At 48.3% G+C, this 11,405-nt stretch overlaps 1 protein-coding gene; it reads right to left on the reverse strand.

The window, feature by feature from the left end:
- Positions 1–1,841, reverse strand: part of GSTUM_00002470001 (uncharacterized protein) — a 3,708-nt gene extending 1,867 nt beyond the window's left edge. Inside the window, exons 1-6 of the mRNA XM_002836233.2 lie at positions 1,331–1,841; positions 1,050–1,171; positions 643–926; positions 412–586; positions 272–365; positions 20–221 (exon numbers count right to left, since the gene is read on the reverse strand). Of these exons, the coding sequence (XP_002836279.1) occupies positions 20–221; positions 272–365; positions 412–586; positions 643–926; positions 1,050–1,171; positions 1,331–1,480 (1,027 nt within the window). The 5' untranslated portion in view covers positions 1,481–1,841.
- Between the last annotated feature and the right edge of the window lie 9,564 nt (positions 1,842–11,405).

Raw genomic sequence — 11,405 nt, forward strand, 5'->3', positions numbered from 1 at the left:
ATGTTCTTGATAGTGGCACGTGAGCCAAGAGCGATTTCCAACGGACTATCGGTAAGGTCCGTCCCTTTGAGGTTAGCCTGGAACAGAGAGCTCATCTGGGCATCTCCGGGGCCAGAATTCTCGAGGATAGCGAAGTGCATCCAGAAACTCCACATGTAAACAACCATAGGGATCACAATAAGGCCAATAATGCGAGCGACCCAATGTTGTGCATATACAATCTATGACACTATGAGTTAGTGCCCTCTCCGACAAAAAGACTTAAACGCACCTTGGGCATCTTAAGATCTCCGAACTTGTTCCACAAGTCCTCGATAGTGTAAAGGCCAACAACTCCGGTAACAAACAGTCCAACCCATTTAACACTACAAGGTCAGAAAGCACCGACATAACGAATCAGTGCAAACCTACCTGCAGACACAACCGATTGAGAGTCCGCTAAGAACCAGCCACAGCCACCACTGGGGCGAGAAAGACTTGGTTTGGAGTCTGTGGAACCGTGCGAAGCAAAGCATAGTAGTGAAGGTAAAGAACAGAAGCATAGAATCGAGCAAGATAAACCTGCTGATGGTAGCATACGAGTTCTCTGCATTGAAACAAGTATCAGCCCATGGTGCGTAAAGTTCTCGATCTCCAACATACCACACAAAACCATCAGAGTCACCAGCCATACCGCAGGCTTCGAAAGTTTCAATTCCTTGGCGGTAAAGTAGGCAAGAGGAACACACAGAGCTCCGAAGGTAGCATTGAAGACTCTCATGAAGGTATAGTTAAGTCCTTCCGGGTAAACTTCTCCAGACTTGAACTCAAAAGAGCCATTATACCCGGCCATCCAACCCGAGAGACCCACAAGCATCTTTCCAAGCGGAGGATGCACATCGAAGTAGAATTCGCGCTTAAGGTAATGAGATCCAAATTTTCCAAAGCTATCCAGGCATCCTTGTCAGCGATCGTGTTCTTCGAAAATTGGGCCCCTCCAAAGCCCCTTAAAATTCCCACGCAAGCCAGAAAAACTTCTCATCGAGAAAGAGAGAAAGGTGTCGACGTACTGTGCTTCATCCCATGTAACGATATTAGACTGCCCGATCTTGTATAGCCTCGTGAAGAAGGACAAGAGTGTGAAGAATATCGGAGCTACTATAGCCTCGATGTCCACATCACCAGCTTGATCCTACAATTACCGCAAAGTTTCACTCAGTCAACATTACCGCCCAAGCACAATGGAAAGGCCAGCTGCACTGTGGCTTTCCGGACAAGGCTCAGAAAAGGGGGCGGCGGTTGTCTTATTTTAGAAGGGAAAACGGTGGGATCAATAAGCGCAACAACTCACAATCTTCTGCTGTTTCTTAGTATCCTCCAGTGCTGGCACAACGATATCGCCTCCGACTAGTGATCCACCAGGTACGTTTCTTCTCCTCGTCCCGGCAGCATCCAACTCAGCACCTGTGCCGTAGGAGGCCGCACCGTTTTTCGACGCCATAGCCTAGACGCCGGGCAAAAGGTAAACCCTATATCAAAGACGAAGTTGTTCCGCAACAGAAAGAGGAAAAAAAGGGAGGCTGAAATCGAAGTTCCGAAATTCAATGAAAACAATAGCACGGAAGGGAAAGTGAGAGAATTAATAGATGGGCAGGTAGGCTTTCGAATGAGCAGGGTTTGGGGGACCCGGATGTCAAAGGAGATGGAGAGAGAAAGGGAGGGTATTAGGTGTCAAAGAATGAAGAAATGGAACCACGAAGACGAGTACACAGCAATCATGTATCGCGCCGGCAGACAAAAGCAGGGGAGGTGAAGACGGGAAGTTTTTCCAGTCGAAAGAAGCGAGGGATGGGGAGCGCGGCGGAAACCATAGAATTGATATGATACCGGTACGGTACTGCAGCCCCAAAACCCTGCATTCTGCTCCGCGCCAGCGTTTTTCAGCACGCGTACTGTATAATCCAGCACAATAGGCTGGGGGTGATCCAGACACGGTTTCCTCACCACCCATCTCAAGAAAAAGAAAGGATAATATCATATGCATACAATGAAAATGATGCATCACTCGATCCTCCGTCCTGCCACTTCCACCAGTCGCTCTTTTTCGGGCGATGATAATATTACTGTATAAAGCACAGTGGATACAAGTACCATCATGAAAACCAACCGCTTCTTTCCCTTCTACGCCTACCCATCCATTATAAATCCACCCTTTCTATCCTTGAGCTTTTATTTTCCGGGTATGACTTCCATGCTCATATCGTTCGGAGTTATCAGTACTCGCGCGGCCGAGTTGAAGCCGGGCACCTTATTTCGGAAGTGATTGACGAATGGATACTACGCCTATTCCGGACCTACTGAATAGGTCATATATCCGCTACAGATAGAGCTTCAACCATGATAAGAAACACGCATATTTACAACCTCACTGTTGCCTTATTGGAGCTGGCACAGTTGACAAGGAGGTCTATTCTCTACCTATCCATTGAAATTATTATTACCATTGTGAAGAATAACTCTCTGGAGTTTTTCGTGAAATGCGTGATACTTGTTATCAATAACCTCCTACGGCAATTCTTTCCAAGTACTAATTAAGATATCTTTTGCCCCATTTACAGCATGCCGGCTCGCTCCAATGAAGTTCCATGTAGAAATCTCATCTTTTTCTTAGCTCCAAATTGATTCAATCTGATTCAAATCGGGGGACTTTGAGGGCCAACTAAGAGTTACAATGCCATGCAACTTTATCTCCTCCTCATCACCTCTTCGTGCCGTTTGATGGCTAGGGGCATTATCTTCAACAAGATAAAGGTGTGGAACTCCTAGCCACTCCCTCACAGATGCCATCCAGGGGTATAGCTTTGGGCGTAATACTCTCTCTCGGTAAGAGACCCAATTTATTCCACCTTTGCTCATGAAATCTAAGGGAGGTTCACGGAACATCTGCTCTGTGCATCTCCATTTCCTCTTATACCGTCCAGCTTTACCTTTGACTAGCTTAAGTTCGTCAATGTTATTGTTGAAAGAACTGAGCTTTTCGTGCTGCCAGGTACCTAGAACCTGGGCTTGTTGTTGATTTACTTCTTATCGTTTGAGTCGTATTTGATTGTCTTCGTTAACAATTTGTTTGTGGCTTTCCTTTTCTTCTGCTGTATCTGGTTCCCAAACGTGGTATGGATCTTTCATACCCAGGATAATGGTGCTCCAGAACATAACACCAATTTGCTACTTTTTATTATCTTTATCATGAATAGCATATTTGTTTGCATCAACTCCTTGATATCATGAAATATTTCACGGCCATCAGGGTTTGTTGAACTCCACCCACATTTCATGGGTAAAAACAATCGTATTCACCGCAATATGTAGGGCCATATGAGCAATGGCCAAATGGGCTTTCATGTGACCTGCTGTGAGACTTGGCTTGTGAGCAGGGTTTCAGTGGAAGATATTGTACTGAGTATGAAAGATTTACTCTAGGGTAGAATGGGCAGCATGTATTCCTAGCTCATGGGTAATCTGCAAGAATGTCCGCTGCTAATGCTTTTCATCTTTCTGGCTTAGGTCTCAAAGAGCGATCGATTCCGATGAACCTGCAGGATATTTCTTGAAGTTTCCACTACCATGACAGCTTGACAAACAGCCTAATACATCATCAAAGTCCTCTGGATCAGCTGCCCAAGCCTTGTTTATTGTTAGTTAATCTTTTCGATATCTTTGTATTTTACACACTGGCACTGTTTTCATATTTTTGCTTTTCTTAAAATGTGCTCAACTATTGATCTTTTGAGTCTGAGTTTGGCAGCGACTCTGCATGGAGACATGTTTGCATACCAGTTTAGTGTAAGTATCGCAGACCATTTAAGAAGAGGAACTCTTGGAGCACTGCCAACTTCTCCAAAATATGTGGCTGGCATAATAAAGAGAATAGGTGTCACAAATGTGGCTTGGCGAGGAAAAGGTTTTCACGTGACACATGGTTATGAGTCACAGGCATGTTATTGTTTCACACATATGACTTATTCGAGTCATATGATTTATTATGTGTGGGATTTGTGATGCTTTCGCACATGGCTCAAATATGAGTTATAGGACGTGCGCCTGACGGGTATGCCTTGTGAGTGTGACTTGTGGGTATGCCTTGCGCATATGATTTATGTTTTGCACATGACCTTGTTATGAGGTCATGGGTTTAACGCATATGACTCAGTCGAGTCATATGACCTGTTTATTGTGTTATGATTGGTTTATGAGTTTGGCACATGACCTTGCTATGAGGTCATGGGTTTTGAGCATGTGACCACTTTAGTCACATGACTAGTTTGTAAGGATTTGGTTTTGTACATGTGACCATTTTGGGTCACATGACAACGGGTGGGAAGAACACTATATAAGGAGTCCGATGTGGCCGAGGAGGCTAGGTTCTTCATGCTTTGTTCTAAGTACTTTTCCTCGTCCTTGATGTCGCTTTGCTGTAAGCAATTCTTTTGCACCCATGGTGGGCCTTGATGCCTTGGATTCTGGGGGAGATATCTGAGTTCGCTCAGTAGTTCCTGGGGTCTTTAGTGTTGAGGTCTGTTGGCGTTGCATGGTGGATTACATGTTTGCTTCTCGTTTCGTCGTCTGATGGTTTCTCACGATACTGTCACTTCGAGCACAACAACATGGTCGCTTACGAGCCTCTTTCAGTAAAATGTCTTCAGCTTCCTTTCTATCATCTACTCACAGGTTTCACGTTCGATTGGGGGGGATAGAATATTGTGTTTGGGGGGATTACTCCTGTCATTCTCTGGGCCAGCTCATATTTGATGTTGGGTTTTAACGGAGTCCTTTGTTCTCACGATACAAAACACCCTTGGGTTAGACTGATGACCTTCCCAAGTTTTAACTTGTCGTACCGGCTAAATCACTCCTCAGGTGGCAGGGGAGTGCCTACCCAGCTCCTCCTCGTTATACTATGTTTCTATGGTCAGAATCCTACGATGTTGTTTATTACCATTCCCTTAGAGTTTTTGTTCTTGTGGTATTTACGGTGGTTCAGTCAGGTGTCTCCTCCTCACCTCGGTGGGGATGACTTTGACTCTGAAAAATCTTACCTCCTAGTGTGGTTTTTGTTGCTGCCTGGGGTGGTGTGGGACGATTGGCTGCCAGACACATGTGTAGTCTGTGTGTTTGTGTGGTTCGGTTGTGGATTGTTGTTGGCGGCTTCACCCATTGCAATTGGGGCCTACCTTCTGTTTGTCTGCTTCTGTTCTCTCGCCCTGCTCCTTCCTGTCACGTCAGTTGGGGGTGCCTCTTACCTGTCGTTTGGTCTGGGTCTCCTGACCTGTGGGGCTGGCTTCGGCTGGCTCTGCCTACTCTTCCCAACTTGGTTGGACTTCGGTTTAGCTGAGTGGGATGGTGTGGCTGGTGCCGGTGCCTTCGGGTATTGGTGCTGCCTTCCTTGTAGCTCTCAACTGTGGCTAGTGAGGCCCCACGGCTACAAGGTGCTGAGGGTTGGGGCTCTGTTAGTGTGGCCAAGACCAGTGGCTGCCTGATGGGGTTAGGTATAGGCTGTCCTGTGGCCGTTGGATGGTTAATCTGTCTGAGGGGCTAAGGGGGCTGGATGGGCTCTGTGGCGTCTGGTGTGTGGGGCTTGGGGGGGGCTGAATGGGGAGGGAGAGGTACCTGCAAGCACCGGTTAGGCCTGTGTCAGGATGGACGAGGTCTAATTAAGTGTTTGCAGTCGGGCTCGGGCTGTTGGATAAAGTTGCTGAGTGCTGTAAGCTCCCTGATGGACCGGCTAGCTGATGGCCACCTATGCAGATAGTAGGTTGTGACCACCTGGTTGGACTTGTTTGGGTCTTGTGTGCTGGATTTTGTGGGGTTTGGTTGGTTTCTTTGGTTTGGCTATGGGTTTAGCAGGAGGAGGCATGGCACTATGGGTGGGAGATAGGCCCCACTAACCTTTTTTGGTCTGTTACTACCTCTATGTATTTCCTTTGTTTATAGTGTTTTGTTTGGAGGACAGGTAGCAGGTACAGGTCCTCCTCACCGGTACGCTCCGCGGAGGCAACCAGGAAAGAAGGTTCATAGGGTCGATGGCCTTTGGCATGCAGGTGCGAAAGGTTGACATGTTGGTTTCCTCCTCCCTGCCATTATATTGCCTGTAGGTTTAGTTTGTGTATTTTGTTTAATTTTCTATTGTGGTGGAGGTATCACGGGACGGTATTTAGACTGGGTGGTAGTGATTTTATGATTGTTGGACGAGGAACCTGGTTGGGTTGGTCTTTTGCTCGGCTTCGGCTACGCTTAGTGCTGATTGGCTTCATACCAGAGGGGCTACGGACTTGGACTGGGGTGGGCGCTGGGTTGTTTGATGGTCTTGTAATTAGTTCTTGTGCGGGCATGACTCGGGATGACAGGTGTGGGGCCGTAGACTTAGTTACCTTAGGTTTAGTAGTATTCCTGTGTTGGCGGGGGCTCGTTGTATGCCAGTGTTGGTGGTACAAGTTTAAATAAAATTAGATTGAATTCTAAGTACTTTTCCTCCTTCTTTCACCTTATGTCAGACGTGAAGGTTCGGTGTCGATCCAATCAGAGCCCTTGATTTCTATCTCACGATAGGCTTCAAGTCTTTAACTTCGAATACCTTTCAGGGACTTCGTTGGTATACCTCCTCCGACGTTTGCTGGAAGTCTTTTCTTCCTTTTACTTATCCTTTCTGTTGTTCACTGTGGTCACCTCCTCACGGTTGTAATGGCCAAGTGAGCCTCCGTCCCCTCTGCCATGTCCGCTCTATGTTTGTCGGTGGTTCTGTCTCGTGCCGTTGAGAAGAACTTCGCCCTAGAGGCCGAAGTCTCTCGCCTTCAACATCACATCTCTGTCCTTTCTCGGCGATTTTATCGCACTGGGAAAGCAATATCTGCCTTCTCGGCTGCCCTTGAGAATGAACGTGCTATTAATCGCTGTTATCTCATGATGTTGGCGGCTGAAGTTTCCACAGTTATCCCCTCTTCGCCTGTCTCTTCGGTCGCTTCAGTTACTATGGTTGTCTCAGTTAGGGGGGGTGGGCTAGACCCTGAGAGTTCTCAGGGTCCAGCAGAGGAGCTTCCTCGCGGGAACGTTGCGCCGTCGGTTATCCCAGCCCCTCCTGCAGCTTTGGTTGTGGTTGGTAGTGTGGATGGACCAGTTCCTGATTCATTGGGGCTGGTTGAGGTGCTTGCTCCTGGTTTGGGTAGCGTGATCCTGGTGTGCTGACACCAGCAGCGGTGATATCACCCCCTTCGGGGGGGCAGGTGCCTGAGTCCTCTGGGGCTGAGCCTGTGGCTAGTTGGGGTAACGCCTCTGGTAGCATCCCTCCTGTGGCAGTGGGTGGTCATGAGGGTGGCCCATTCACACCTGTTACTAGACCTGCCCCTAGAGGTGGAAAGAGTAAGAAAAACAAGAAGCGAGGGGTCAAACAAGACCAGACCTCACCTGTGCCACTCGTCCCCAACTTGGAAGGGTCATAGCCTTTGGCGGTTCGCTACTGCAAACCGGCTACTACATAGTTCGGGATGGGTTCACTGCCTGCCGAGCGAGCTGAGAAGTTAGAGGAAGAGTTGAATACCTGGCCTTATTTAGTCAAGTACCGGCGACTTAGGGACTATCTCGTTCTGGCTTCTTCCCTCGAGGTTTTTGAGCTGCGCTGCCAGTGTGGTACCCCCCTGATTCTCTATGATGGTTTGTACCCCTTCGGCTAGGGAGCCTTTCACCCTGTAAGTCAGCTTTCTCTCAGGTCTATGCGCTTGAGAGTTGGGTGTTTCTTTTGTTTGGGAATGGGGATGGGTGTCAGGGCAGTTAGTGGAGTGTCCCGGGATCATTAAGTGGAGGCATTCAGGTGGGTTTCTATAGTAGAGGAGGTTGTTGCGGGGTCACATTCAGGTCACTGTAGTGGAATTTTTGTATTTTGTACAAGTAACCTAGCTGGTGGGTAGGCTGAGCTGTGGAGCACTTTTCTTTACTGTTAATGGCTTTGTATTTAGTGTTCGTGGTGGGGCATGGTGCGGGTATGTGTGAGGTATGGGGTTGGAGGTTTAGTTAGTTTGTAGTTAGTGGTATCCAGGATGTGACAACCTAGGGGCCCAGCCCTGGAGCTTGTCGTATGTCAGTATTGGTGGTACGAGTTTAAATAAAATTAGATTGAATTCTAAGTACTTTTCCTCGTCCTTGCCGTCGCTTCGCTCCGACTGTTTCTTTCACACCCATGATGGGCCTTGATTCCTTGGATTCTGGGGGAGATATCTGAGTTCGCTCAGTAGTTCCTGGGGTTCTTGATGTCGAGATTTGTTCGGCGTTGCATGGCAGATTACTTGTTTGCTTCTCGTTTCATTGCCTGCTGGTTGTTTCATGATACTAGTACTTCAAACTATTCATCACGCTCGCTTACGAGCTCCTTCCAGTAAAATGTTTTTGGCTTCCTGTCTATCGTCCACTCACAGGTTTTGTGTTCGATTGGGGGGATTGAACATTGTATTTGGGGGGATCACGGGTGTCATTCTCTGGGCCAGCTCATATTTCTTGTTGGGTTTTAATGGAGTCCTTAGTTCACACGATACAAAACACCCTTAGGTTAGACTGATAACCTTCCCAAGCTTCAACTCGTTGTACTGGGCGCATCATTTTTCAGGTAGCAGGGCGGTGCCTGCCCAGACCCTCCTCGCTACGTTTTCGTTTCTATGGTCGGAATCTTACACTGTGGTTTATCACCATTCCCTTGGAGTTTCTGTTCTTGCTGCATTTAGGGTAATTCAATTAGGTGTCTCCTCCTCGCCTCAGTGGGGATGGCTTTGATCCTGAAAAATCTTACCCCCTGGTGTGGTTTTTCATTACTACCTGGGGTAGTGTGGGACGATTGGCTGCCAGACACTCACGTTGTCTGTGTGTTTGGGTGGTTCAGTTGTGGATTGTGGTTAGCAGCTTCACCCATTGCAAGTGGGGCCTACCTTCTGTTTGTCTACTCCTGTTCGCTCACCCTCTCCCTTCTTGTCGCATCAGTTGGGGTTGCCTCTTACCCGTCGTTTGGTCTGTGCTTATTGCCGGACCTGTGGGGTGGGCTTTGGCTGGCTCTGCCTACTCTTTCCCAGCTTGATTGGACTTCGGTTCAGCTGGGCTAGATGGTGTGGCTGGTGCTGGTGCATTTACGTATTGGTGCTACCTCCCTGGTGGCTTCCATCTGTAGCTGGTGGGCCCCCTCGGCTACAAAATACCAGGGGTCGGGGCTCTGTTGGTGTGGCCAAGACCAGTAGCTCCCTGATGGGGCTAGGTATGAGCTGTCCTGTGGCTATCGGATGGTTGATCTGTCTGAGGAGCTGGGAGGGCTGGATAGGCTCTGTGGCGTCTGGTGTGTGGGGCTTGAGGGGGGCTGATTGGGGGGGGAGAGGTACCTGCAAGCACTGGTCGGGCCTGCGTCAGGTTGGGCGAGGTCTAATTAAGTGTTTCCAGTCTGGCTTGGGCTGTTGGGTGAAGCTGCTGAGTGCTGTCAAGCTCCCTGACAGCCTGGTTGGCTGATGGCCACCTGTGCAGATAGTGGGTTGCGACCATCTGGTTGGACTTGTTTAGGTCTTGCATGCTGGACTTTGTGGGGTTTGGTTGGTTTCTTTAGTTTGGCTACGGGTTTGACAGGAGAAGGCATGGCACCATAGGTGGGAGATAGGCTCAACTGACCTTTTTTTGATCTGTTACTACCTCTATGTATTTCTTTTGTTTATAGTATTTTGTTTGAGGGACAGGCAACAGGTACAGGTCCTCCTCCTCACTGGTATGCTCCTCGGAGGCAACCGGCAAAGTGGGTTTATAGGATCGACGGCCTGGCATGCGGGTGCGAGAGGCTGACATGTTTGTTACCTCCTCCCTGCCATTGTGTCCCTTGTAGGTTTAGTTTGGGTGTTTTGTTTTGTTTTCTATTGTGGTGGAGGTATCGTGGGACGGTATTCAGACTGGGTGGTAGTGATTTTATAATTATTGGATGAGGAACCTGGTCGTGTCGGTCTTTTGCTCAGCTTCGGCTACACTTAGTGCTTGTTGGCTTCATACCAGAAGGGCTATGGACTTGGACCGGGGTGGGTGCTGGGTTGTTTGATAGTCCAGTAATTAGTTCTCATGCCGGCATGACTCGGGATAGTAGGTGCGGGGCCATAGACTTAGTTAGCTTAGGATTAGTGGTAAACCGGTTAGCTGTATCCCTGTGCCGGCGGGGGCTAGTCGTATGCTAGTGTTGGCGGTACGAGTTTAAATCAAAATAGATTGACTTCTAAGTACTTTTCCTTCTTCTTACACTCCGTGTCAGATATGAGCATAACCAATACTTTACCTTATTTTGCTCATGATAAATACTTCATCTGCTGTTACTTGTTTGTGTTTTTCATTTCGGGTGGTTGGTTAGAAGTAGTTGTTCTTATTTAGAAGATACTTCAGTGTAAGATATTTGTGGCCTGGTCTTGGTAATCACTGAGGATAGTTTGGGCGAGAATGGCATCTTCGACAGCCTCCTCTTGTATCGATTCGCCTCCACCTTCGAGGATGTCGTCCCCTGTTCGGTTCGACTCCAACCCCTCCTTCTTGCTTGAGACAACCCGTGCGGCCTTGTCTCTTGCACCTGCTACTGAGGCTGACTGTAGCCTTATCACCACAACTACACAGTCATACGTTGCACCCAAAGAAAACTTTAATTTCCTCCAGTTTCACCACTGTCATGCGTGTCAGAATATGGTGAACCCGCAGTTTGATAATTTGGTTCGCCAAACGGTCGCTATTGCAACCATTGCCATGATGAAAGAAGTGGTGGTTGTGGTGAGAGGTTTCCTAATGGGGAGAGGCTGTCCAGTCATGTGTGGCTTGGACAAGGACACTACCACGGGACCTTTCGTTCTGTTCAACTCTCATCATAGCTCGGAATACTCTCCAGCCCCGGCACCCTCCCCCCCCCAAGACTCTCAAGCAGCTGTGCCTGAATCCTCTATACTACCGACTAAGAGTGTGATTACAGTGGTGGCTAGTTCTTGGTGTACTACCCCTCTCCTCACTAGGGCCGTCCAAAGCAAGATGCCCAGTTTCCTCTGCCAGGCCCCTGTACGCAAGGCTGGCTTGTCAACTCCTTCCTTTTTAGCCAAGATGTCATCTGGAGAAAGGGCTCTTTATAAGACCCCCAAGTTCAGATTAGATGACCTAGAAGATGAGAACTACAACCCTCCTACCACTGGAATGCGACACTGTATGTGGTCAGCGTCTTCCGCTAAACGATCTGCTGCTCTAGGTCTGGGGCCACAATTTTTAAGGGCCATCAATGTCAATGAAAGCTGAAAAAAACAGATCATTCCCACCCTGCCCGCCCTGCCCCTTAATGCACATCACGGGCGCCTTGCCATTCTACCACCTGTAAGTCTCCCATCGACCATTAAGGCTTC

This window comes from Tuber melanosporum, assembly GCF_000151645.1.
Source record: "Tuber melanosporum whole genome shotgun sequence assembly, scaffold_136, strain Mel28".
NCBI classification, from domain to species: domain Eukaryota; kingdom Fungi; phylum Ascomycota; class Pezizomycetes; order Pezizales; family Tuberaceae; genus Tuber; species Tuber melanosporum.